Consider the following 27,325-nt stretch of genomic DNA (forward strand, 5'->3'; position numbering starts at 1 on the left):
GTTCGGTTAGAAGCACCAAATGAACTGGTTCACGTGTTAACAAATGGGCATGCATAACGCAGGAAATGAAAGCGCCCATGTGGTTTGATAAATTTTACGAGTAAAAGGTAGGACACGTCCACGAAGTGCTTCCACAATGTGCTTCTACTCAGCGCCTCCTGCACGCAGACTGCCGCCCCCCCCTACATGCTGGTAATCCTGTTGAAGAAGAACTTGACCTCCTCCGCGGCCTTCATGCCCCGCTCCTTAATGTCGTGCACGTAGTTCTTGTTTTGGCTGGGCTCCCTCGGGGGTCCCTTCGCCCCCGTGGCGTCCTCCTTCAGAGAGAGGATCTTCTCTATCTCCTCGATGGTGCAAATGTTGTTACTTTCGGAGAGCAGCATGTTGAAGGAGTCCATGTCGTAGATATTCGAGATGAATATTTTAATTAGAAACTGAATTTTTCTCATTTGGTTTTTTACGTAATTGAAGTAGGTCTGCGGGATGATGCACTCGTCGTCTGCCAATGCGGATGCGGATGCCGCTGCGCATGTGTGCGCCTCCGCCGCTGCTCCGTGGGGGGGCTGCTCCCCCCGTGTTGTGCTCAACAGAGCTGCCGTTTGGAACAACCCCTTTTCAATCGCGTGGCAGTCCAAAAGTAGCTGCTGGGCAGTCACGTTGGTCATGAACTGAAACGAAAAAATGGTGTGGTAAAACTGCTGAATGATCAGTGCGGTCGTTTTTTCGAGCAAATAAATCAAGTAGGTCTCGTTAAAAATTTTTTTAAAGAAGGAAAAATATTCACGCAGAAATAGGTCCATAGTAGTTACGTACGGAGTCTTCTCTTGGACATCATTTGGGTCAAATAGGTTTGCAATTTCTTTGCTCGAAATGATGGAATTTATTTTTTTTTCTACAAAGAGGATAATTCCTTTTATGCATTTCGTTTTTATTTGCAAGAATTCCTGTTCCTCTTGTTTGAAGCAAATTTTGTCCTTATAAATTGGGTCAATCACTTTGATGAGATTTTCCAGCGCTTCATTCATTGTTTGTTCCACGTAATAACTTGTGTTGATTATGAGGGAGAGCAATTTGAAGTGCTCATTTTTCTTTTCCTCCTTGACTTCCTTTATAATTCTTCTGTTTAGCTCTTCACTATATTTGAACAAAAGGGTTTTAAAAAAAGTGACAAAATCGTACAGCGTTTGGCAGTCGCTAAATTGAAGAATCATGTTTACGTAGCTTTTGTACAGGTAGAACATTTTGTAGGCCGACTTATACACTGTGTGTTTTTCTTCCCCCATTTCGGGATCCACGTGCTGATTGTTTTCCTTTTTTTTTAACATTTTATTAGCATCATGGAGGGGGTCCTTTTCCGAGGAGGGTAATACGCATTCACTGTGTCTTCCTGCGACCAGCGGATCTTCCTTATTTTCTTCGTTTATTATGTTTTCAAATTTTTGAAGAATTTTTTTCTCTTCATATTTTAGCCAGCTGCACAGGTAGCTATCGAACGCGCATGAGATGACTCCCTTGAAGTTTTGCGGCGCGTGCGAAGGAGTATCATCATGTTCGGCGTTAATGGAGGGGTCCCCCACGCCACATTTAGTGCTGTCCATTTGGTCTTTTCTGTGCTCCCCCTGCATAATCAGCTCTGGGAAGGGGAACTCCAAAGAAGAGTACACATCATGCGAGGTGGGCCCCTTTTTACTGCAAAACGTCACACTTTTGGATAAATAATTTTCAAAATTAATCACCTTGATGACAGTCTGGATTAGCGAAACGGGGTTCATCTGGTCGATCGAAGAAGACATAATTTTGACGATGTGTTTTTTGGTGAGGGAGCAAAATTTGCAGACAACATGGTAAGGCATATTATAAGTCGGGGGAAAAATATGAGCATAGACATGTTCATACGTATTCAAAGCCCGCTTCAACCACGCCATGCGTCTATCAATTCCTTCCAAATTATTTGCTTGATTTTCAAAAATGATAATATATTTTTCGAGAAAAAAGTTGGAAAATTTTTTCACCACATTGGAGACTAACTTTTGATCCAAATGATACAAACAGTTGCAAGCATCGAGCAGGTTGATGGACATGTTGTCTCCTTCTGAGTGGTTCACCTCATTCACGATGATGAGGTTCTTTTCTATGTGCACATCAGGGTCGAACACCAAATCGATATCTTCCCTTATCTGGTGCTTTAGGTCGTCGAAAAGGGTGTTGGCATCTTCATACAGTGTCTTTAACTTTTCATTTGTCCTCAAGTCGCTTATATGTATGAGCATTTCTTTGATGACGGAGACGAGGGGGATGCACTCACTGTACTCCCTCTTCAGGGCCTTTTTTTTCAAGCCGCTCATAGCAGTGATGACCATAACGATTCTTTTCATCACTATAATCGTTTCCGTTACGTTTTTTTTCCCTATGTCTAATTTTTTAATATCTTTACATAACTTCACTAGGATGTGTTCACTTTCTTCTGTTTTTTTACCCACTAGCTCCATTTGGCTATTAATTATTTTCATTTTTTCTTTTATGTGTTTTAACTTTTGGTCGTACTCACTTTGACTTAGGATGTGCCTCTCCACCTTTTCGCTGATGGTTCTGTCAAGTTGCATTATCTCTCGGTTCATTTTTTCCACGTGCATTTCCACGTCTTCGATTTTGCCGATGTTGCTGTTTATGTACTCCTGCACGAATGCGTCGGCGCCCCCCATGGTGTGAAGGTTAAGCGGTGTGGCGGTGAAGCGGCGATGTTGCTACGCTGCTACGCTGCTACGTTGCTACGTTGCTACGCGGCGAGGAGGGGTCGCCTTTTCAAACGTGTGCCCCCCAGCCAAGGGCACTACCGCGCATGTAACAAATCAGGGAATGCGTTTCCGCCTGTGCCGCTTCGCTCCTAAAAGGTTTCGCCAAAGGTTAGAAAAAAAAAAACATTTCACCGTTTTGCCGTTCGTGTTGTTACCCAGTTCGGCTGCGTTGAAGCGATCCTTGATAGATGTGCTTTCCTTCTTTATTCCTCTTTTGGCGCCCCCTTATCATTACAACTGTGGAGCGGGCGGGACTCGCTAAATCGACAGCTCTTAATGATCACTCGCACAAGGAGATTTTTCCCCTCGCGGGGTTATTTTTCACCGACATGGAGGGTTAGCAGCAGGGTGATGTGATGAGCGGCATTAGGTGGGTATTTTTTTTCACCCCTCATTTATTCACCTTTTTTCTTAAACGGGATGGAGCAAACTGTTAGGGCACGCAATTGTGCACACGGGGTGGTTTCCTTTTTTGGGGGGAAATACATTTCGTGTGGTATCGTTTGCATGGGGGGAAGCAGTATATGAGGCCATTTAAAACGGGGGCGTTTCAAAAGAGCGCATGTTTTACAAAAAAAAAAAAAAAATTAAATGGGCAAAGGGTGAAGCATATACGGGGGAAAAACGTTCCCCCAATTGGGATAAAAATAAACCCATTCAGGGAACACATTTGCTATGCGTCCCGTTGGAAAACTTAATCGTTTTGTTTTCGCAAAGTACATAAAAAAAAAAGCGGCAGGGGTAGCGGCGGCAGGAGCGGCAGCCGGGTGGGAACAAAGCCGCAGACGGGAAAAAAGCGACCCAGTCTGAGAACCCTCGGGGAATATTTTTGACTGCGAATTTTTTGGAAGACGTCCACGGATGTGTTAGCCGAATAAGTTTACCGGTGAGCTTTCCTGCGGGGCTGCTCCTTCGCGAGGTACCCCCACCCGCCCAGCGGTCTCCTCGAAGCGCTACAGAAACTCCACGTCGGCGAGAATCCGCTGCTTCGACTGGCGCATCAGGAAGGCCACATTTTCCGCGTTGTCGTAACTTTTAAAGTACAAAGTGTCGACCTTCCCTTTGGTCTTCAACGTGTTGTAAATTGAGTAGGCCCTCTTATAGTCGCACGTGGATATCAAGCTGGTGATCGTTTCGACGAACTCCCCCTGATCGTAGTTGTCGTCATAAATGACCAACTTGGCAAAATTCATGTCTCCGAAGGAGGGCTCTACGCCATCGCCATCCCCATCGCCGGCGCTATCGTTTAAATTCTCGTCGCAGAATCCGTAGGACTCCAACTCGTTGCTCCTTACGTTGTACTTGTCGAAGTCGAATGATTCGTCCCCGCCATGAGTGTCATCCTCCCCCTCGTCGTTTTCGTCCATGTGGTCTACGTCCCTTAGGTCTGCCTCGTCCTGGTCGTTTATTTTCCTCGCGTCGTTTTCGCTGCGCACGTTCCACTTGATGAGGCAGCTCAGCGATTTGTTCGCGGGCCTATTGGGGCCGCCACTAGGGTTGTTGTGAGGGCCCTTGTCAGAGCCGCTATCAGGGCCGCTCTTTGCCCCGTTTGCCGCTTCACCTGGCGCGCCCCCCGACTGGCCCCCTAACTCCGCGGTTACAGCCCCACCCGATGGTGCCCCTTCTTGCGACGCACCAGTTGTACCCACTTCAGACGCTGCGTGCTCCTCCACGGGGAAGAGCCTCCTCTTCCCCTCCCCGTGGCGCTCCAAAAACCGCTGATCAAACTCCAGCACCTTCCTCTTCCTCTTGGACATGTACCTCAACTTAGCAAGTTCCACGTCCTTCTTCGCAAAGTGAACAGTTGGCAGCTGCTTGTTCTCATTCAGAACCCAATTTCTGAAGAGCACATTGAGGTCCTTCTTATACGAGTAGGTCCTATACTCTGCATCTATGAAGGTTTCCAATTCGTAGATATCTAGATTCGGTTTGTAATGGTCATACATAATGTTGTAAAAGTAGTCCCGCATGGCGTAAACCTTTTTATACAAAATATTCTCCTGGTCATTTTTGATGTCTTCTATTTTGTTCAAATCAATTTTTTTGCTTTCGTTATCTAGGACCCCCATTTCTACAAATTCGCTGCACATTTTTTCGCTTATCTTTTCCAGAAATTTGTACTTCAAATTGGGGTCCTTTTTTATCCTTTCTAGCCATCCGTCTGCCCGGTTTTGATTCTGTGTGGCGTCTTTGACTACCCCGTTGGGTGCCTGCTCATTGGTATGGCTATTCGGGTTTTCCCCCCCAGGGGGGTGTTCTCCCAGCGCTTGTTTGTGCGTTTTGCTGGGCTGCACTGCCGTGCTGACTTCCTTGGCGGCGTGGCTCCTCTTCGCCTTCTTCGGCTTGGCCTCGGCGGCCCCGTCGTCACCTCCGCCAGCAACGCCGCTAACAACGCCGCCAACAACTCCGCCAACTCCTGCAGTGGGGGGCGGCGCCCCGTAGGTGAGGCCCATGATCTTCTTCATCTCGTTCTCCCTGGGGTACCCCCTGGCGTAGCTGTAAAAGGGGTCGAACCGCATCGCGTCGTGGCAAATGTTTAAGCTCTTCCTCCTGCAGCTGTCAACGAAGTCGTCCACGCAGACCTCCCTATAGGTGCTCTCAAACATGTTCATATAGGAGTTCGTATTGACGTCATATCGGTAGAGATTCATGATGTCGGTAGCGTACGCATAGCTGTGCTTACGCACATAGTTGGGAACGAATTTCGTTTTTTTGATGACCTTACTAAAGAGTTCATGGCGCTCAAAGTACTTCATTTTGTTCGTTTCCTCCTCGTGTCCAATTTGATCAATTTTGTAATTCAATTGGAATAACTTGTAGGAAATTTTTTTCATTCTGTCAAATAGGGAATTTAAAAAATAAAAATATTTATGAACATTTTTTGTTACCCAAATGTTATTTATATAATTAACTAAGTAAAAATCGTCGATGTATTTCATTCTGTCAACATTTGTAATTATGTTGAGGAAGTATCTGTACAGGTTGACCCCTATTTGGTCTCCTTTTTCCAGAGAGACTCTTTTCAGCTCCACCAGCTCTTTGTAGATGTCCTCATTTATGTTCTCCTTATTGATGTTCGTGATGTTGACCTTTTTGAAATAAAAGTAAATGTTGTTTAGGTCCACGAAATTGTGGTCCCTTTTGTCGTCCCGTTTGTCGCCTCTTTTCTCTTCTCCCACATCGCCTCTTTTCTCTTCTTCGACATCGTCTCTTTTATCCTCTCCTGTATCTCCCCCCCGCTCCTCGTAGTACACATACCGGCGGTCCAAATATATGTCGTTCACATCCTTGTACAAAATTCTGTCAATCTCCTGGTTGTCCTTCCTCCTGATCGCCCGGATGAGCAAGCTCAGTTTATCCTTCGAGAGCAGCTGCAGCACCTGCTCATCGGGCAAGCAGGTGTACTCGCTCTGCAGGTTAAAGTAGTCCTTCTGGTTGGGGTGGTACAAAACAGGCGTTCGATAAATTTCTGATTTCTTCCTCTTTTTGGGTCTTTTCCTGTGTTGCAGCTTGGTCGACTTTAACTGGACTCTACTGGACATGTAGATTTTGTTGGAGAAGTTTTTCAGCTTTACTTTGACGTTGTAATTTGTGTAGCGTCTGAAATGTACGGTCCACAGGAGCGCAAGGAGGAGGAACGCCTTTTTCATTTTCCCGGGCGCGCTCATACAAAGTGCTAACGTACGTGTGTGTCTGTGCAGGTGGGTATGCAGGTGGGTAAGCAGCTGTGTATGTAGCTGTGTAGGTACCTCTGTAGGTACCTCTGTGCATACGCCTGAACGCTCGGGCCTGCGTGCTCGCTCGTGGGCGCTTCGATCTGCTGGGGCGCGCCGCCCTTCTTGTCATTGTGCTGGGCGTGGGCGGTTACGTGGGAGAAGTGGTGAAACGTCGATGCGCTACAACACCACTGCGTTACAACACCGCCGTGTTAAGTGCTAACGTGCTAGCGCGGTAACCCGCAACTCCACACACGTACACTGGCGCGTGCCCATTTAGCCCCCCCGACGACCCACTTGCAGCGATCTCCCTGTGTCAAATCGTACCAGCGCGCCCCTTCTAACAACCCCTCATTTTTGTTATACCGGGGAATGAAAGAAAAAAGGGGCAGCTGGGCTAACACGCAAGCGCCCTTTCAAGTGGGTCTCAAATTGGGTGACGCATACATGTGCAGGTGTGCCCCTGGCGAAGGGCAGTACCAAATATATGTGTATGTGTGGTTCACCTTTAACACGGCAGGAGAAACAGGCCAAATGTTCTCTAAGCTTTCCCCGGAATGGGAGGAGAAAACGGGTTAAAGGTGGCTAACCGGCCTTACAACAAAATGGTCAGTTCGCGCGTTCGAACTGATGTGAAACCCGCGAAGTGTCACAAGTTTGCCCTGAAGCGAAAATTTGCTCAAAATGGTATGTAAAAAATGCTGCAATTTTTTTTTTTTTTTCTGCGCCTTCGTGTTACTATGCATGTGTATGTGTTCCTATTTAATGGCGCGCCTCGATCGAGCAGCACCGCAACGGGAAACGCGGCCGCTCTGGGCTGACGCTGCTTAGGTACGCTCTTCCTCTGAGTCGACAAAATGCGAATTTGTGGTTTGAAACACGCGAGGAGGTCGATGCAGAGCAGAACAAGATAAAGCATTGCAGCGCCATCGAAAAGGTTCTTTCATATGTTGGAAGAAACGTCGATCGGGGAGCTACACCACGGGCAGCATTGTAACGCCTCCCCTCCGTGGCCACCCCCCGTTGTGCTGGCGGTTTGCAAATTTTACACATACCACGGGAAAGGAAACAAATTTGTTGCCGAAGCGGTGTTTAAAAGTTGGAAAGGCGGCGTGGAAAACTCAGCGGAGCAGTTCATTCGCTAAAGCAGCGCGCCGTAACACGACACATAGAGGCGTGTTTGCTTCCCTTCAGAGGTGGCCTCCCCACTGGCAGGAAACTTGTGTGGAGGAGGGGGCATACGAAATGGAACAAAAAAAAGAAAAAAAAAATTGCACATTATGTCACGTCACACAACGCAGTGGAGGGACGCGAAAGGCCAAACTAGGGGGGCACACAAAAAAAGAAACGTTTTTTAAAAGAGGGTTTTTCTCATTAAAAGTTAGACAGTCACAGTTTCATTCGGCGATGCAAAAATGCTCCTCCGATGGTGAGTGCGAAGGGGGGGAAAAATGAAGTGGTCCCATAGTTTTAATCCTGTCGAGGGGGAAGAAACAAGTTACTATATTTTCAAAATGGTTTAGATAAGCCAATCCGCGCGTTGGAAAAGTGTGCACATAAAATGGTTTGCTCTTTTATCCCCTTTCTTTCCGTGCCCTCTCGCTCCTTTGCGCACCTCTTCGTACTCCCCCCTGGGTGCAGCAGCTCACCAAATGGGCATAATATGGTCATACGCGTGGGGGTATCCCCCTTTTGTATGCGCCTGCTCCACGATCGCCCCTCTCCTAGGTCCACACAAAATGAGGCGTATCACCGGAGGTCTTCTTCTCCATCTCCATTTCGTACAACGGGGAGATGCTCCTTAACCTCTTGACAGACTTAACCAAATTTTCGCACAGCTGCTGCACTTCGAAGAAGGTGGTGAATCTGTTGAACCCGATTCGTATGGACGTGTGCGCAATGTCTTCTGATATTCCTATGGAGCGTAATACGTAGCTGGGTTCTAACGTGCTAGATGTGCAAGCAGAACCCGAACTGAGGGCTATTTCGTGCAAAGACATTAGCAAACTTTCTCCCTCCACAAATAAAAAGGACACATTCATGTTTCCAAAGTATCTATTCGTTTGGCACCCATTGAAAACGATATAATCTAAGTTTTCCATCAAGTGATCCTTCACATAGTGAAAAAAGAATTTCATTTTTTTATGGTCACGATTCATTTCGATGGATCCCAAATTTGCTGCTTCTCCTAAGCCTACAATTAAATGGGTGGGTAAAGTCCCAGAGCGTAGTCCCCTTTCTTGCCCCCCTCCATGTATTAACGCATTTAGCCGTATGTTCGGCTTTTTCCTTTTTATATATAACGCTCCGATTCCTTTTGGGCCGTATAATTTATGGCCTGAAATGGACAGCAAATCGATGTTCATTTTTTGCACATCGATGGGAATTTTACCTACCGCTTGGGATGCATCCGAGTGGAAAATTACATTTCTTTCTTTACACAAAAGACCAATCTTTTCAATGTCTTGTATGACCCCTATTTCGTTATTAACATAGATGAAGGACGCCATTATGGTACTCTCCTTTATGCTCTTTTCTATATCTTCTAAGCGTACGATTCCGTTCGGCTCGGGTTTCAAATAAGTCACTTCAAATCCCTTCGTTTGTAAATATCGGCACGTCTGCAGGATGCACTTATGTTCAATTTGCGACGTAATTATGTGGTTTTTTTTGCTGTCTCGTTTGTTATAGTAGGTGCATATTCCTATAAGTGCTAAGTTATTACTTTCTGTGGCTCCTGAGGTGAAGATAATTTCTTTGTTGTTTTTTCCGTTGATTAAATGGAGGATGTTTTTCCTCGCATCCTCCACTGCCTTTTCGGATTCCCACCCAAAGAAATGGTTTCGCGAATGTGCGTTTCCATATATGTACGTCATGTAGGGCAGCATTTTGTCTAGCACTCTGGGGTCGATCATGGTGGTCGCTTGGCTGTCTAGGTAAAACCTGTTGATTTTTTTTTTCTCGCGTTCGTTTGCAACGTCGTCCACGGGGGGGGGCGCGCTCTCACTGTGGTTATCTCCTGATGGTTCATTTTTCTTCCCCACGGAGTCGCCTCCTTTTGGGATTTCCCCCCGGCTGCTATGGAACCTCCTCCTCCGCACGCACCCCCCCCCTCTGTCGTGCAACGGATTATGATTATGCTCGCTTGTGCTGCCCCTCGAGGTGCATGCATTTGTCAGCGCTTTAAACCCCCTACTTGTCTTGTCACATTTACACAATTTTTCCAAAGCGCTTCCCCTTGGGATGTTCAAATGTTTTACAAAGCGGAGTAATTTCATCTTCACAGAGGTGACAAAAAAAAAAAAAAAAAAATTCAGAAAAACCACAACGCAGTGTGATGCGAATTTTTGCATAAAACTGCTGGTTGCGCAATTTGGTCAAATGAGGTTCAAAAGGGGGTTAAAAATTTGGCTAATTGTACATAAAAAAAGGGAATTAATTTATGAATATATCAAATGAGGGATGTAACTCCCCATGTTTGCAGAGGAGGGACGAAAACTTTCGGCAGCTGCACGATTGTACGTTGCTTCGCCGCTTCGCTTAAAAAAAAAAATTTGCGAAAAATGGAGTCCTTTTGCGAGTTGCTAATCATGACATGTTTTTTTCACATCATGGGGAGTTTAAAAATGGGGATATACACTTAAATAAAAGTTTTGCTTGTACAAGCGCAGGGTGCGCAAGCATAATAAATATATATACACGCATATTCGAACAGTATATGAGGTATATGAGGCAAAAATGAATGCTGATGTTGCGGCGAAGAGGGAGTTAAAACGCTGACCACATTGTGCCATTTTTACTTTTACTTGCAGCTTCGCCACTCGTCGAAAGTTAATTTTACGAATCATAAAGAGGTGAAAAGGAAGAAATGGGACATATGTAAAAAGGGAAGGAAAAATAAAAAATTCTCTCTCGCGCGCTTTCCTTTCCTGCACCCGTTTTCATTTTACCCCCTTTGGAAAAGGTTGACCAATTTTTTTTTCCATTTTTTTGGCACTGCGCTGATATTGTAGAGCTCGAAAAGGGACGCGGTTTGGAGGGGAGACCACGTCGCTACGTCGCCATGTTGTAAACCACCACTGCCATTTTTGCAGACTTAAAAAAGGGCTCCTTCGCGGCGTAAAAAATAGGCACACATATACATACACATGTATGTACCTACTTGCGTGGCGTCTTTTAAAAATTTCCCCCGGCGGAGAAAAAAATAAAAACGCTACTACGCAAAATAGTATCATATAGGATTAAAAAGGTTTAAAAAAAATTCCTTCAAAAGTGAATGGCCATAAAAAATGCAAAGTACGAAAAAAATGTGCCGCAAAAATGTTGCCCATTTTAAAATCAAGCAAAATGTGACGGTGAATGCATCGTGCTGTTCACACACATGTGGGTGTTACACCCAGGGGAATAACAGCAGGGGGAAGGACCGCCTCTCTCCCTTTTCTTCAAATAAAATTTCGCAAACGAGGAATGGTCACTCATGTGGCTCATCTATTGGGTGAAGATGGCGGAAGTTCCTTCCTCTCATGATTTAGAACAAAAAAAAAAGAAAAAAAAGGCGCACATGTTGGATGGCCAACTTAGCTGGGAAAGCCCCCCCCTTTGAGGAGGTCCCCGAAAATGTCGTGGGCTTGAAAAATTAAAGCTATCACAGTGACGTTGACGGAATTGCCAACCAGTTTGTACTTTTGCCTGTTCGTCAAAAATGGTGGAAATTTAAATTCGTGACAGGAGCAGGGTGTTGTGCGCTCGTCTTGGGGGGGGTTTCCATGGTGGGACTTTCCATGGTGGAATTTTCCATGGTGGGACTTTCCATGGTGGGACTTTCCATGGTGGAATTTTCCATGGTGGGATTTTCCATGGGGGGATTTTCCATGGGGGGATTCCCCACCGAGAAGCACTCCATCAGTTGGTGATCTTCTCAACTGATGCTCTGCTAAATGGAGCCCTTCATTAAACAAACACCTGTCGCTATGACCACTCGCACAGTAGTGCACACCACACGTGTAGGCGCACATGTGGTGAATGTGGTCCATATTCCAGTAGATATTTCCGACTCTGTTTTTTTTGCCTTCGCCGCCTTCCCTGATAGCCCTGCCGGTGCGCATCTTATAGCCCATCAGTCTGCATATCTCTACGGGGGTGAAGTACCGCGCTCTGTTTTTGTACTTGCTCATTTGTTTGATTATTTCTCCGCGGTGAGGTTCACGAGGGGAGTCGTCATGGGAGACGTTATCACTGCAGGAGCCGCCGCTCAAGGGCTGGTCTCCCATGTGGGCCTTTTCCATGCGCCCACTCTGCGCATGCCCACATCGCATTTCTCTGCCAAATGAGGGGGACCCCCTTGTGCGCCCGGAGAAGTAGAGAACCGAGCCGGAGCCGTTAATATACCTCGCATAGTTAGACGTGAAGCACATGGAATGCACCTTGTTCGAGTTAATCAAGTCCCTCAAGTTTCTCTCATGTGGGAGGTCCCGTATCGCTTCACTCTTCTGGCCAAAATAACTACCCCCGTCGAAGCAGCACACATTTCCATTTCGGTTAATATCTATCATGTCAAAGCAGAATGAGGAGCATTTTTCCAAAGTACTATTCTTAACTTCATATTCCTGCAATGTCTCGTTCGTTAAGTTTATCCCTTCACTTGTGTTGCACATTATTGGGTACTTATCATTATGGTCTAAGAATGTGGCCAAGCTGGGGGTGTAAAAAGAGTACTTTGGGGAAGGCCTAAAATTGGGGTTGTTTTCAAATGTACGGAGGATGCACTTGGCTGGCATAAGCGAATTGCTGTACAGTGGGGCAGTCCCTCCATTGGGGAAGCTCTCCCACGATGTAAGACCAACCGACTTGTCTTTCCTCCTACATATGCAATAAAAACGAAGACGCTCATTCGGTATGCCATACTGCAGAGGGGACAAAAGATAGGTCTGGAAATTATAATTCTTCTTAACCGAATTTATGAAGTACAAAAAGGAGGAGGATAACTCAAAATTTCTGACATTTTCGATGAAAATATATTTTGGCAAATTTTCTTCCTTTACCTTTTTCAGCAAATTGCAGATGTGGAAGAAACTTCTGGACCGTTCGTCCTTTTCGATTTGCAGGAAGTTTAGGGCTTCGTCTAGGTTTAGCCTGCCCACGTGAAATGGGTCTTCTCCTCCTCGGTGATTTTCCCACAATGCCCTATCGTGATCGCTTTTGTTTGTCCCTTTGAGGGGGACGTCTCCCAGGTCGTTACACTTTGGGGTAACCAAGTGGGCCTTATCATCTGCATCGCTGCTTTCATTCGCAGCACAACTTCGGGTGAGCAAATTATTCATACGATCCGACTTCTCTAAAGGGGAGGGAGAACTTCCGTTTTGCTTTTTTCCTCCCCCCAGCGGGGATTCCTCTGCTGTGTGGGAGGCGTACTTTCCGAACAACTCATCCAAATTGACCTGCTGGAACTTCTTGTTCTGCCTGGTGTAGGGCTGACACGGGTTGGATATCAGCAGAATGAAAAACTTGTGGTAATCGAGAAAATGTGCGTCCAGGTTGTTTATATCCGTTTGAAGGATGTAGTTCTTATCCTGGACGAAGGGAGCCTCTTTCGCGTTGCTCCTTCCTCCGCTGTGCTCCCCTTGGTACTCTTTAAAAAATCGGTCGATATATTTCTTTTCCGTTAGGTAGATGGAACTACCCTCGAAGTTGTGGTGGTGCGTTTGATTGGCGAAGCAGTTAAGGTCTATCGATATGAAGCGAACTGCCTCACTGAAAAGGTTGGCGCAGTTGGGAGCATCCCCCGTTGCAGCTTCCCCCGTTGCCGCTTCCCCCTTTGCCGCTTCCCCCGTTGCCGCATCCCCCTTTGTCGCTTCCCCCTTTGTCGCTTCCCCCTTTGCCGCTTCCCCCTTGAGGGTGCCTTTTTCTGCCCTCTCGTGGACGCAATTGATTAGGGCTTGTAGCATGCTGTAGTGTAGCCCCCCTATTCCGCTATAAAGGTCTAGCACTTTTATCTTCCCCATGGGGCTCATTTGAGTGTTGATTACTAACTGGGGCAGAGCAGCAGCAGCTGTTCATGTCTCTTCCGCGTAGGTTCAGTAGTACGTCTAGGCACCATCTTTCGTTTAGGTGAAAAAAATGGGGCGCCAAATAGATGCTCTGATTTTCGCTCACCACTGGGAGAGCGCCTTTGGTGAAGGAGCAAATGTGCTAGGAGCCGAATTGATGGATTCCCCTCTGCCCACGTAACCCAGCAGATGTTCCAAATGGGCACTGCCGCAGAACCAACCATTGAGTGGAACCGTCCTGCGATCAACCAGTAGAGGTGCGGGGCTGAGAAGAGGTCCTCCCCCAAATGGTGTGCTGCATGTCGGGGGAGTGCCTCGTATGGGTGCAAGAACGAGTCACCAAAAAGGGTAAACTGAAGCGACTCCGGAACAGTCCCTTTCGCAGTGAGCCCTTCTCGCGAAAAACTACAACCCAGTTACTTCACACTAGGAACAAATTTGTATGCACTTGGCGAACAAAGTTTGCGAGAGTGCAGCTCTCCCCCTCTTTTGGGCCAATGTGGTGCCATCCCCCGATAGGATTTTTTACCTACGCCCGCAGTTCGCCCGCAGTTCACCCACAGTTCACTCCCATTTCGCTCCCGTTTCTTCCGCGGAGTTCCCCAAAGGAGGCACAAAGTGTAGCCCCACCAGCATCATCGTGCGGGGTGTAATATGCGGTGCAAAAAAGAAAGTGAGCATTGCGAAACACAAACGCACAAGCATAGTTATGCTATGCCTAAACAACGTTAAGCTGTAAGGAAGGCCATACGTAAAAGGAAAAAAAAAAAAAAAAAAAAACTTCAAGCGAAGATACGCATATGTACGGATATATCACTATTCAGAAGCCCTTACTGTTCCTTCACTTTGTTATTTTTCCCATTGGCTCGTTCGAGGAGGCATACCTTATATCTCCCCCGCTGACGCGCTTAAGAAATAAGTACTTACAGGTGCTCGCTAGGAAAACGAGTCACCAAGCGTGAACTGAGAAGGCTGAAAAAGCTGAGCAAGCAGGCACTTTTTTATAGTAGTGGCTCACCCTTCGCACATACGGCTGGAGAGAATCGCACCGTTGCCGCCGCATCCTTTTGACCTGATATATCCCCCCCTTTCGAATCGAAAAAATGTTCTCAACCAGGTAGCACACAATTTGGGGAGATAGCCAGGGGGAGGGCAGCACATACACTCGTATGACTACGTAGCGGCTTCCCCTTAGCGTTAACTCCGATGAGCATAGAGTAGCACACTTGCCTACGCATCTTATGTCTCACGTTTGCCCTGATCGCTTCTATTCATTTTCTCTTTTTCGCACACTTTTAGGAGCGAGTACGACCGGGGAGTAAACACCTTTTCGCCGGAGGGCAGACTTTTTCAAGTGGAGTACGCGCTGGGCGCTATAAAGGTAGGTGCAAAGGGAGGGGAAAAAGAAGAGAAGAGTGAGATGGGGTGGTACGTGAGATGTGATGGCACATGAGATGGGGTGGCACGTGAGATGTGATGGCACATGAGATGGGGTGGCACATGAGATGAGCTCACCAGGGGTGTGACCCTAACTTGCAGAAATTTCCAAAATGTGCACGTAGAGTGTGTCCCCGCATAGTGCTATTCCCCCCTGTGCTATTCCCCCCTGTGCTATTCCCCCCTGTGCTATTCCCCCCTGTGCTATTCCCCCCTGTGTAATGCCCCTCTCTACATTTTTACCCCCCTTTTGACAGCTGGGCAGCACGGCAGTCGGCATCTGCGTGAACGATGGAGTCATCCTTGCCTCGGAGAGAAGAATCGCGTCCGCGTTAATAGAAAAAGATTCAGTGGAGAAGCTGCTGCCGATAGATGACCACATAGGGTGTGCCATGAGTGGACTCATGGCGGACGCAAGGACGCTCATAGACTACGCAAGGGTTGAGTGTAATCATTACAAATTTATATATAACGAAAATATAAACATAAAATCCTGTGTGGAATTAATATCCGAGCTAGCATTAGATTTTTCCAATCTGTCAGACAATAAGAGGAAGAAAATTATGAGCAGACCATTTGGAGTTGCCTTACTGATAGGAGGAGTCGATAAGAATGGCCCTTGTCTTTGGTACACGGAGCCTTCTGGAACGAACACGAGATTTTTAGCTGCTTCCATTGGGTCTGCTCAGGAAGGGGCCGAACTACTGCTGCAAGAAAATTACAACAAAGATATGACCTTTGAGGAAGCTGAGATTTTGGCGCTCACCGTTTTGAGGCAGGTGATGGAGGATAAGCTGTCTTCCTCCAACGTGGAAATTGCCGCCGTTAAGAAATCCGACCAGACGTTTTACAAGTACAAGACGGAGGACATCTCCAGGATCATCGAGGCGCTGCCCTCGCCCATCTACCCGACGATCGACATGACGGCTTAGCGGTGGAGCGGCGGAGCGGTAAAGCGATAAAGCGGTGAAGCGTAAAACGGTGAAACCGCAAAGCTGCAAAGCTGCAGAGCCGCACGAAGGAATCCCCCCGGGGGCGAAGCAAAACAGCGCGCAGGAGAATGCCCCTTCGCAGGGAAGGGTCGACAAACGAATGAGCAGCACCGTGGGGGAAGAAACTTCGCGGGCGCTCTTCCCGAGCTGGGCGAGTCCAGAAGGGAGATGTTGTGTAGCAAGTGGACACGTTCCGCTGCGTCGGTTGGCCATTTGGCCTTCGCCGCTTTATCCATCCATTGTTGTTTTATTTTATTTTTCTTTTTTTTTTTGCGAAAATGCCCCATTTCGCGCTTGCGTAAGAACATGCACAACGTGCGCTCCTCCCAACTTGACATTTTTTTAATTTTTTTAAAAAGTGCCTATTTTGAAATTGCACCGCGGGAAGGGATGATTACCGGCAGGAAAGAGGCCTCCCGTTTGTCATTTTTATTGCCTTCCTATTTGTGTTATGCCTTTATGGAGGGGACCCTCGGGCGGGGCGTACGTGCGCGGTAAAGAAGTTACGAACAGGTGGAGGAAGGAAAGCAAATCGCACTGCAGTGTGAGTGTGCATGCGTTTGCGTATATATATGCATACAAATATACATATATATATGTACGCATATGCATATGTATATGTGGGCACGCTTTGCGGCGTGCTGGCCGGTGGAGGTCCCCCGTTTTTCCCCCACCAGTTCGCGCCGCACATCACTCCAGAATGAACGGATTGTGGATATTTTTAGCCAGCTGCGTGGACGTGACAAAATCGGAATAACTAATTTTATAATGTTTCATAAAATCCTTGTTCGACGTTTGCAGAAGCGTTTTCAAGTTTATCGGTGGGATGTTTGGCTTATAAACCAACTCGTTAAACCTCCTGTTAAAGTCAGCGTAATTGTGCGTCCGCACCAACTCTTTGTAGTAACTAATATAATTGTCATAATATAAATTCATGTAGGCAACATGTCTGGGGATTATTCTTAAGCGGAAGCTGTAGCTGAAATATTGTGGGAAGGACAGAGTATCTCGAAAGGTTTTATTTAAATGTCTAATCAGGTATAGCAGCTTGGGTCGGATGGTTCTGTATACATTGTAGGTGAATATCCTCGGGTATTTTTTGATCAATTTTTTTAAATCTTCCTCTTCTATAGTTTCATGTAGGTGCAGCAATTCTTTATATTTTTTTTTTAAATTTCCAAAGGCAAAAAATTGTGGGAGATTATACAAAATGTGTACCAATTCTTCGTGGTCATATTTTAACTCATTTTTGTAATGAGCTATTCTTTTGAGGACGGTGTTTTTATTTACTAAGGATAACCTCGGAGATGTTTTAATAATTTTTTTTATCATTTCCAAGTTCAGTCCCTTCTTCACCACTTCGTTCGTGGTAATTATTTCCTCTCCCTTTGCGTTAAAATTGATTTCTTCTTTTTTTATTTTATTTTCCTCCTCGTGGCATTTTTCGAAAAAGGATTTTAGCTCCTCTGCCGTCTTGAAGTGGTTCAAAAAAAAAAACTCAACATCGTCGTAGTGTTTTAGGAAGTAGTCGAATTTGTCCTCCAGGGGGGACCCCTCGCTAATGCTGTTTATGGAGACGTCGCTCGCGGTTTCGTCGTTCGCGGTTTCGTCGTCGGCGGTTTCGTCGTCGGCGGGTTCTTCATCGGCGGTTTCTTCATCAGCGGTTTTGTCGTTCGCGGTTTCTTCATCGGTGCTTTCTTCACACACAGTTGCTTCAGCAGCAGCCTTGCCATTCTCAGCTGCCTCTCCATTCTCAACAGCCTCTCCATTCACAGCTGCCTCTCCATTCTCAGCTGCCTCTCCATTCACAGCCGCTGCGTCCGCCGCCGCCCTCGCCATGTAGGCCCTCCGGCGCTCCTCCCGCTCGCGCTTCCGTTCCGCCTTCCTCAGCCTCTTCCTCTGCCGAATGCTCAGCCTCACCTCGCCGCCACCCCCCATCTTCTTGTACTTCTCCATCTGCATAAAATCAACGGTGTCCTTATTTCGAATGAAATAATTAATGGCCTTTTCCAGGTTCCCGAAAATGAGGAAAAAAACAGCCGACTGGTCATGACATTCAGGGAAAAAAAAAAAACGAATATCAATGTTAATAAATCTGAAGATAGAATAAATATCAAAGTTAAAATAATCCTTTGCTTTCAACTTATTTACAATGTCTAGGAAAAAATTTTTATCCTTCTGTAACATGGCTAGTAAGTTTTCTTTATACCCTATGGCATAATTTTCGTAGCTTTTTAATTCTTCATTATTTTTTTTGGCTAACTTGGATAATCTCATAAATTTACAGTTAAAGTTTTTTAGCCGAAATTGTAGTGCCCACTTAAATGCGTTCAGAAATTTTTCTGGGATTTGATGAATTATTTCGTTTTCTTTCCCGTGGAAGTCGCTCCCAAGAATGGTGTTGTCTACTTTTTTCACCCTCCTCAGATTGTCTACGTATTTCTGCGTCTTGGCGAACAGCTGGGTTTTGCTTCGCCCACGTTCCAAGCGTGTGTAGGGGGGGGGCGCGCTGGATGCGGTGCGCTCGGAAGGGGGCCCCTCGCCTAGAGGGTTGTCAAGCGAGCAGCTAGGCGAACCGCCAAACGAACCGCCAATCGAACCGCCAATCGAGCCACAGCGCGGGGCCCTCAAATAAAATAACTCCCCTCTTCGCCTCCCCCCGTAGCGCCCCCCTACCACGCGCACAGTACGGACAACCGCTGGGCATTTAAATGGGCCCCCATGCTCGCTGCCAACCCTGTCTTTGTCCCTCCTCATGATGTTGCCGCAGAAAATCCTTGTGCGCCTAACGTAACATGCGAATGTGTTCAATTCTGTAATTACTAGTAGGAGGAAAATGTATTTATTCATTTCTTTGGGGGGGTTCTTCTAACTCATTTGGAGGGCTCACAAACTGGGATCTTGCCTAAATAGCTGAAGAGTTACGAAAAAAAAAAAAAAAACGCAGGGGGAGGGGTGCGCCAATCCAGATGGAAACAACACAAAAGGAACAAACTACTCGTCACATTATTTTACAAAAAAAAAAAAAAAAAAAATTGGAACATCTAACGCTCTAGGGCGAAAATGAAGCCTAAGGAGATAAACCCCCAGTGGAATGCCTCACAAGAGGGGGAAACAAAAACAATGAGTTTATATAAAAGAGAAACAGGGGTGTACCAAAGCCGCATGCCACACATCAATGTTCAAAATGGGAAAGCTTCCAAATTTTGAAAGATGCGAAAAGGCAAATGTGCGTTTTGTTTAGAAGAGGTGGAGGAAAGGCACAACACTGGGGGGGGGAACGAAAAAAAAAAAAAAAATTCCTCACATGTGTCCATGAGAAAGCGCACAAAGTGAAGCCATCACATTCGTGAAATTGAAAGCGCCGCATGACGTTACTGAGGAGCATGCGAAAATGTTTAAGTGCCCTATTTGATGGCATCCAAAGAATGGCAAAAGTAATGGCAAAGCTGTTTGCACCAGCTGAGGTGATAACTAGTGTGGGAAGGAGCTTTTCAAAAAGTTATTGTTCACAAAAGTGAAGACTCCATTGGGGGGAGCGCCGAGTCGATCCTACGCTGCGCTTTCGTATGCGGTGCGTATAACCGGTGCGATAAAGGGGGACGGGTATTCGCTTCTCAGCGTCGCCATCTGTTGTGCCGCCACTGGGGGGAGCGACGCGGAAGCGGTTCAGAAAGTGGAAGGCAGAAGTGGCGCTAAAAGGTGAAGTGAAAAGGTGTAGGAAAAAAATGTAGGAAAGAAACCTAGCAGAGAAAACACCGTAGCAAAAACGCAGCAGCAATACAACACCGCTGCGCCTTAACACGTGGGAGGAGAAGAGAAAAGGCTGCGCACGCCGAGGACACGCAGGTTCTTCCACGCGAGGAGTTCCCCTCGCCCAGCGGTGGGAAAAAATGCTCAAGTACGCACGAAAGCTAAATAAAAAGCTGATTTACAAGCTGCATGTGCAAAATGACAAAGTGGTAGAGATGCCCATGTTTCTGGTGGATAATCTGTATTTGAGGAGCACAAGGGAGTTGCTTATTCTGTTAAACAATGCCATAACGTTCAAAAGGAAGGAGTTCTTGGAGAACTACAAGAGGGTGTTACTAAAGGATAGGGAGAGCAATGCCAACTGTTTTGATCGCCCCCAGGGGGGGGGAGAGAAAAATGGATCTACTGCTGCTGGGTTTGTTGCGCGGGAGTGCACACCACCCCCTTGTAGTGGCTCCCTTTTGGGGGGAGAAGCGAGTGGTGGACCGAATGGTGTAGCGAATGACGGGGCGAATGACGGGGCGAATGACGGGGCGAATGACGGAGCGAATGGCGGGGCGAATGACGGAGCGAATGGCGGAGCTCACCGAAATGCCCCCCAGGGACCCCCTCTGGAGAGTCACCACTTAGCGATGCAAGCGGGTCCGATTTTTAAAAATGGACACATGTCGCCAGATGGCCGTGGGGGCCGCTACAAATACGACAACGAGGAGTACGACGAGTTAATTATGCGCTTGTCGGAAGAGTGTGGGGACGCGCCCGGCTGGCACGCATTAGAAGGGGAAGAAGCGCACGAAGTGGAAGAAGCGGATGGGGCAGACGAAGCGCACGAAGCGTACCAAGCGGATGGGGAGGACCCCCGCGCGCAGGGATACTCACTAATTGGCTACCTGCCAAATGAGTTCTTTTTCCAGTCCCTCAAGCAGAGAGTAGCGTCACTGAAAGAGTTCCTCTCCTTTGGTGACCTCTTCTCGTTTATCCTCCTATTCAGTCGAACGAAGGACGTAGACATGATGAAAATCCTGGGGGAGCAGTACGTGCAGAAGCAAGAGAAGGAAAAGGACAAGCGGGTTAACAACAAACATGTGGTGCATTTGTTAAATATATTCCTCAAATTGAATTACAAAAGGAGAAACGCTCATCATATTGTTGACAGTTTGGTGCAAGCCATGAATGTGAACGTTTCGACTGATGATTTGAAATTGGCAGCTTTAGGTTTTACATGCCTCTCCAGATTGAGCCTTTACAACATGGCCTTTTATCGTTACGTGGATACCTTCTTGAGGCACTTGGATACATGCTCCCATTTGTGCTGTTCGATGGTGCTTCACTGCTTGGGGTATTATAAGCACTATTGGGTAGCGAAGAGGAGGGAGCTGTTGGAGCAGGCTAGGTTTGTTAAGAAGTCAGCGGGTGGTCCCCTCGGGGGGAAGCACTCCCCAGGGTGCGATGCCTCCGGTCGAGCTGAGCGGATAAGCGAAACACGCTGTGCAAACGTTAACCGATTATCTTTGCGGTTGAGCGGCGAAAAAGCGCACCTGATTGAAGAGCTGGAGAAGGGGATGATCGACCGGTTGGTGAATATGCAGTTGGGGTCCATTTCGGAGAAGTCGATCAGCAGCATATTTCATTTTTTCTTTCTGTCCAAAAGGGGGGTCTTGACTGGGAGGGCTGCTGAAGGGGGAAACGCTGCTGAACGTGGCAACGAGCGAGACCACCTCCTAATGGGGAAGCTGGTCCACATTTTGATTACGAAGAAGGTAACCTTCGACCAGTCGCGACAACTGCTCATGTGCTGCTACCCCCTGATCATCCACAGGTATTTCTCCCACATACAAATCTCGTCCTACTTCGTGGTGCAGTGCGCTAAGCTGATTAAGCGGCTCAAGGAGAGGAAGCACCTGGACAATTTGCTCTTTGTGTTGACGGGCTTTACACAGAACCAGATGATATTTTACCAAAACAGGAGTAACAATAAAAGGGCTCCTAGAATATATTTGGACAAGAAAAAAAACAAACTACACAATTTTAAAATTGAAAATAAGTACATCGATATGTTGGAAAAGTGTGAGTATGAAGTGAACGTGCTCGAGAAGGGACCCGCGGAAGAGCCCGTCAGTTGCAGGTCCGCCATTCTCTACATCTTCAGCGAGCTAACCAGCATAGACCACGAATTGAACAGAGACCAGATTGTTCTTTACTTGCAACTTTTCTCCAGCTTTGACATCAAATTAAGCACCAACATTAAGCAGAATCTGTTTCGTATGGTGATGGGCTCCACACATCAGTTAAGCAGCCTTGCCCATGTGGTGCTCCAGCTAGCCATTCAGATTTATGGCATTTCCAGCACCTACATGAAGGCAATCGCTTTGCAGTTTTTTGAAAAAATGGACCACGAGTTGGGCAAATTACACACATTAGGAATGAACGATGAGGAGCTTCCTCCTAGCTGCATAATTGGTGGCCGCGATAACCATGGGGCGAGGGAGAAGCTCTCCTACCTGTGTGATTTAGAAAAACTGGCTGACGTCCTTTTCGTGTTCGACCAGATGGATATTCACAACAAGGACTTCATCTCGAACGTTTCAAATTTGCTGTGTGCGAACAATTTCTTCCTCCTAACTCATCGAAGGAGTAACTTCAGCTCCTTCGTCCACCTGCTGCACTATGTAGGCAGTTTGCCAGTGGACGTAGATGCGGTTAAAAAATTGACCAACTTTGTTTTCGCGTGCGTGGCGGATTATGTTAATTTATCATTCCGGGAATATGCACAGCGCTCACGGGGGGGATTCAAAATGGAAGAACATAGGGTGACGGGGTCTTCTGAAGAGGCCAATACCCCCCTCGTTGATGATCGCCATGCAAGCGGTTCCCTCCAAACGGGGGAGGATCCCTTTTTTTGCCAAGTGGACCATGCGTTTATAAGAGGCAGAATTTACGTCAAAGATTTGGTCCTCTTGCTGGACGCGATTCGCATTTGGAAGGCCTACGATTTTGCTTCGCTGCTCAGAAGCGTGACCAGCATGGTAGGGGAGCGCGCAAGCGGGCGTGTCTACGGGGCATGTCTCTACATATTCCCCTCTACGTTTGCCGCTCTACATTTGCCGCTCTACATTTGCCGCTTTACATTTTCCGGTGCTACTCCCCCCCACGGCAGATAAACTCGGACGGGGTTCGGGCCCTCTCCGATGAGGACGTCGAGCTGGTGAACTACATTTTCATCGACATGGGTCTGATGAACGAGTGCGTGCTGGACGAGGCGAGGTAACACGCGGCGCGAGCAGAGAGCGCGCGTTAAAATGGTGAAAAAATGGTGAACATGTGGTGGAAAGTGACGAAAAAATGGTGGAAAAATGAGGCGAACATGCCATTACAACGGGGCGCCTCTCGCCCATCCCGCTAACCCCCCTTCTTCCACGCCTCCTCCATTCAGGCGCCGGGGACTCACCATCGGAATGAACTCGTGACCAGCGCGCAAGTACACGCAAATACACGAAGTTATAAGCAAACACACGCAATCACGCCTACACATCTGCAACGTGGCAACACATGCATGATGCTACTCATGCGTGCATCCTGTGACGCGTTCCGGAGGCCCGTTTGCGAAGGGTAGGAAACAGAACTACCCCTTTTCCAAAGCGCATAAGAGACTCAAATTTCGCTCAAAAATATTCCGGCAGTACTCATCGCAGTTGTCCTCCCGCATGCTGAACAAATCGTATTCCCTGTAGTTTACGATGACATTCCATAGGTGCTCCTTTGAGATGTATTTTTTTAACCGTCTTATGAAGACTGAGCAGATAACATTTTTCAATTTGTAGCTTTCCAAAAACATTTTTTTTATTTGAAAAATCCTGAAGAGGAAAAGGAAACATTCCGTGTAGCAGCTCAGCTCTAGCAGCACCAGGCTGAGGAGGAAGTTCCCCCAAAGGTGGTGATTATTCAAATTAATGGTTAACTTAATGCAGTTAAAGAAATCATAAATCCACTTAGATTTGTATACGCTAGAATTTAAAAAGGGGATCTTCTCCACTATATATTTCTCCCTATCATTTAGTGAGAACCAATAATCTTCGTACCGTTTCGCATTTTTATTCCCTTCCATTTTGAGGTTACTCGAATTTTCCACTGGGGAATTTCTCTCCTTTTTTCGCTCTAAAATGGGGTTCCTCTGTTTTGGGTTATCTCCATTCGGTTCCTTTTCTTCTTCATATTTAATGGTCCCCACTTTGGCAGAAGCGGTGCGCTCATTTGTTGCCTCAAATTTGTCCATCTCACTCAAGTAGACGTAGCTGCATGCACTCGACCCCGAATCGAAGGTGAAATAATTTTTTAAAAAATCGTAGTAGTTACTATTTTTTTTGTATATTTCTAACGCCTCCATAAATTTCTGGTCAGACCAAATTAAATTCTGCTTCCTCGTTGTAACATTTCCAATGTGCGTTTGGACAAAATTATTTCTAAAATTGAACTCAATTAGGGATGGCAACTGGGGAAGATTTAGGAACAGGTACTTTTCTTTATATTTCAGATTTTCCTTGCTCATAAATCTTTTGCAGGAAAATAGGAGGACATCCAGGCGGGTTAGCAACAGGCGGTCTACCTCACTGGTGGGTTTTTTTTCCCCTCCTTTTTGGCCCATTAAACTGCTTTCACTTAACTGGGTAGACAGGAATCCCAGCTTGTCATTCTTTATGTGATCGTCATGCCCCTTCCACTGCAACGTTAGGAAGAAGTGAAAGTGGTACCTCCCCAGGAGGTCTTCAAAATGAGAGCGGATGTATTTCCCATCGTCGAATATTCTCGCTCGTATGTTCATGCCCACGAACTTGTTTAGGTCCTCTTCCAGGCGGAGGCCCCGCATGTCCAGGCTGTCCACGAATTGGAACTTGCTGATAAATTGGAAGGGCAGGCAGGCATACACGTGGTGGTTGCCCGGTTTGCCTAATCTGCTCTGTGTACCTGTTCTGCCCGGTTCGATCGACCCGCATGTACCGCTTGTACCGCTTGCACCACTTGGACCGCTCCCCCCACTTCGCTGCCTCCACTTGCTACGGGGGAGACCGCTCCTTCCCCCACCGGCGCCATCCTCTCCGCTGCCACAACTCCCAGTTTGCGAATTTTCCGTCACGTGGGTGGCCCTCCCCCCGCTGCTCCCCTCTGAGTCATTCCTCACCGCAAAAAGTCTGACGTGAAAGCACTTGTGCTTTGAATCGGCCTTATAAATCCATCCCTTCACGATTGAATGGGCATTTATGTTGTGCAAAAATTCTTTCTTTCCTTCCCTTCCGAATGTTATTCGTCTTTTACATTTGGCCACTTCCTTTTTTTCTGGTCCCCCCCCAATGTAGTCAATCACAAACACGCTGCCTGCGTTGCGGGCGCGTCGGCTGGTGCCCACACATCCGTAGTTTATGTAAAATGCCTCATCCGCAAAGGGGACGAGCGAAATGTCGCAGAAGCCAAGGTGATCCTTATTGTCCACTTCGTCTTCGACGCAATTCTTCGGGTCTCCATTTGAGCGGTTGCTCCCGTTGGAGTGGTTGCTCCGGTAGGAGCGGATGCTGCCACTGGAGTTGCTTCTACCGCATCTCTTTGTTTCACCGCTCCTGCTGCTGACTTCGCTAATTTTGCTAACTTTGCTATCTTCGCCTACTTCGCCAACTTCGCTTCCGCTAGGGCCCCCCCCCTTGTCCCTTCTCGCCGCGCCCTCCCACACCTTCGCTCGCTTCGCATTGGCCCCCCTGTCCGAGTACCTCCCTCTGTGGGGGCTCTTCCCGATCATCTTTGCGCCCGTTTCGTAGTACTTCCTACTTCTCTTCCCGATTCGGCTGCGCCTGTCACTTGGGGTTGTGCGCGGGCTGCCACGTGGTTTACTGCGGGGACTACTACGAGGGATATTGCCCGCAGGAGCACTCGCATCAGTCCCAACGCTGCCAATAGCATCGTTACATACACCGCCGATCGCATCGCCCCCAATACTGCCAATCGCATCGCCCCCAACACTGCCAATCGCATCGCTACCCACATCGCCGATCACATCGCTACCCACACCGCCGATCACATCGCTACCCAAACCGCCACTCACATTGCCACCTGCACTATCGCTAGCCCAGCCGTTGTCCCACCCAAGCGCGTTGCCCGCATCCCCAACGCTTTCCCGTTTATGGGGCCTCCTCGCGACTACGCTGAGTGGTGTGACTGCACTGACCGCATTGATTTCACTCATAAGCCCCTCCACATTGGTTTCATTAATATGCCCCCCTGCATCGATTTCATTAATATGCCCCCCTGCATCGATTTCACTAATATGCCCCCCTGCATCGATTTCACTAATATGCCCCCCTGCATCGATTTCACTAATATGCCCCCCCGCATCTGAATGTTCACCCTGGGAAGCCCCCCCCGCGACGTACCTCTCCATAGCCGCCTCTACTAAGGAAGAACTGACATAACTGCTGTCAATATAATCGTAATACCCATTTGTGAATGGGCTGTAGTTATTTAAAAATAATTTACATAAGCAACTGATTCTGTTTTTTTGTTCTAACAGATTGAAAGACGTCTCCATTTCAGTCACCAAGGTGTTGCATATATCCTTTGTCTCATCTGGGACTTTCCCATTTTGACTAGACAAATTTACGCCTTCTCTTCCCCTTGGAGGTTCCTCCTTTTTTTTACTATAAAAAAAATCATCAGTGTATTTTCGAAATAGGGGGAACTCGTTCTTTAATTCTTCTACTAGCTGTTGGTATGCCTTTTGTTCTTTGCATTTCATTTTGCTCTCGTTTTCGTAACTTTGCTTTGTTTTGTTTTGTTTTGCTTTGCCTTGTCTGGGGTGGGCGTGCCTATCTGTTGCTCTGGGGGCTATGTGCACCGTGTGGACGAAACTATCTCCGAAAGGGGGGGCAGCAGGAGAACGCGGAGCGAAGCGAAACGAAACAAGCAGTCAATTCAGCACAAAACAAACAAATGCGTAATCACACAAATGGGAAACAAAAAAAAAAAAAAACAAAAAAATAAAGAAACAAACAAATGAAATACAAACAAGTGATAAACAAACAAGCGAAAAACAAACAAGTGAAAAACAAACAAACAAACACGAAAACAAACGAACGGTTCTTGCGAGTGCCTATATAAGAAGGGGGGTACTAAAACAAATAGGCCAACTGGGGGAGGGGGAGGATCACTCACACCATTGTTCGGTGAGACAAACGCGTGAATTGAATTAGTCCGGTAGGGGCAGCGGCTGGCAGGTAGCGACCAATAAATTGTCCAATTAACGATCCGTTGAACGCTTGGCCCAATTTTGCAAAAGGCGAGTGCATGGTCAGAAGCGCCCAATCAACGGAGCATCAACCGCAAGGTTTCGTACGTATAGATGCGTGAAAATAAAGGCACATTCTAACTAGGAATGTGCTTATAAAGGGGATAAGGCGGTCGGATTTACATGTACAATTGGGGGGAGGTCATAAAAGAATGGAAATTTTTACCTTCTCATTGCTCGTTTCATTTTTCCCCAAGCTGGCATCTTAACACCCCTGCTGCGTGCTTCTTATGATGCTCCGTTGTTTTCTACACAAATT

At 47.0% G+C, this 27,325-nt stretch overlaps 8 protein-coding genes across 8 annotated transcripts, besides 1 other annotated feature; 2 read left to right on the forward strand and 6 right to left on the reverse strand.

Moving 5' to 3' along the window:
- Positions 1–182: 182 nt before the first annotated feature.
- On the reverse strand, positions 183–3,192 carry PVX_081655 (hypothetical protein, conserved; the record flags this gene model as incomplete). Its single annotated transcript, XM_001613556.1, has 1 exon — positions 183–3,192. The coding sequence occupies exon 1, from the start codon at positions 2,700–2,702 to the stop codon at positions 183–185; it is 2,520 nt and encodes an 839-aa protein (XP_001613606.1). The 5' UTR covers positions 2,703–3,192.
- Positions 1,209–1,255: a microsatellite.
- Positions 3,193–3,748: 556 nt separating the features above from the next.
- On the reverse strand, positions 3,749–6,445 carry PVX_081660 (hypothetical protein, conserved; the record flags this gene model as incomplete). The annotated part of the gene is made up of 1 exon (XM_001613557.1): positions 3,749–6,445. One exon carries the CDS (start codon positions 6,443–6,445, stop codon positions 3,749–3,751), a length of 2,697 nt encoding a protein of 898 aa, XP_001613607.1.
- A 1,790-nt stretch (positions 6,446–8,235) lies between these two features.
- On the reverse strand, positions 8,236–10,319 carry PVX_081665 (cysteine desulfurase, mitochondrial precursor, putative; the record flags this gene model as incomplete). The annotated part of the gene is made up of 1 exon (XM_001613558.1): positions 8,236–10,319. Exon 1 carries the CDS (start codon positions 9,862–9,864, stop codon positions 8,236–8,238), a length of 1,629 nt encoding a protein of 542 aa, XP_001613608.1. The 5' UTR covers positions 9,865–10,319.
- Positions 10,320–11,088: 769 nt separating this feature from the next.
- Positions 11,089–13,512, reverse strand: PVX_081670 (DNA (cytosine-5)-methyltransferase-like protein 2, putative; the record flags this gene model as incomplete). The annotated part of the gene is made up of 1 exon (XM_001613559.1): positions 11,089–13,512. One exon carries the CDS (start codon positions 13,510–13,512, stop codon positions 11,089–11,091), a length of 2,424 nt encoding a protein of 807 aa, XP_001613609.1.
- Positions 13,513–14,239: 727 nt separating this feature from the next.
- On the forward strand, positions 14,240–15,926 carry PVX_081675 (proteasome subunit alpha type 7-2, putative; the record flags this gene model as incomplete). Its single annotated transcript, XM_001613560.1, has 3 exons — positions 14,240–14,674; positions 14,857–14,938; positions 15,252–15,926. The coding sequence occupies exons 1-3, from the start codon at positions 14,661–14,663 to the stop codon at positions 15,924–15,926; spliced, it is 771 nt and encodes a 256-aa protein (XP_001613610.1). The 5' UTR covers positions 14,240–14,660.
- Positions 15,927–16,676: 750 nt separating this feature from the next.
- PVX_081680 (hypothetical protein, conserved) lies at positions 16,677–18,836 on the reverse strand (the record flags this gene model as incomplete). Its single annotated transcript, XM_001613561.1, has 1 exon — positions 16,677–18,836. One exon carries the CDS (start codon positions 18,834–18,836, stop codon positions 16,677–16,679), a length of 2,160 nt encoding a protein of 719 aa, XP_001613611.1.
- Positions 18,837–19,879: 1,043 nt separating this feature from the next.
- Positions 19,880–23,007, forward strand: PVX_081685 (hypothetical protein, conserved; the record flags this gene model as incomplete). Its single annotated transcript, XM_001613562.1, has 2 exons — positions 19,880–22,765; positions 22,897–23,007. 2 exons carry the CDS (start codon positions 19,880–19,882, stop codon positions 23,005–23,007), a joined length of 2,997 nt encoding a protein of 998 aa, XP_001613612.1.
- Positions 23,008–23,361: 354 nt separating this feature from the next.
- Positions 23,362–26,517, reverse strand: PVX_081690 (hypothetical protein, conserved; the record flags this gene model as incomplete). The annotated part of the gene is made up of 1 exon (XM_001613563.1): positions 23,362–26,517. One exon carries the CDS (start codon positions 26,515–26,517, stop codon positions 23,362–23,364), a length of 3,156 nt encoding a protein of 1,051 aa, XP_001613613.1.
- Positions 26,518–27,325: the final 808 nt, after the last annotated feature.

The sequence above is a fragment of the Plasmodium vivax genome, chromosome 2 (genome assembly GCF_000002415.2).
Source record: "Plasmodium vivax chromosome 2, whole genome shotgun sequence".
NCBI classification, from domain to species: domain Eukaryota; phylum Apicomplexa; class Aconoidasida; order Haemosporida; family Plasmodiidae; genus Plasmodium; species Plasmodium vivax.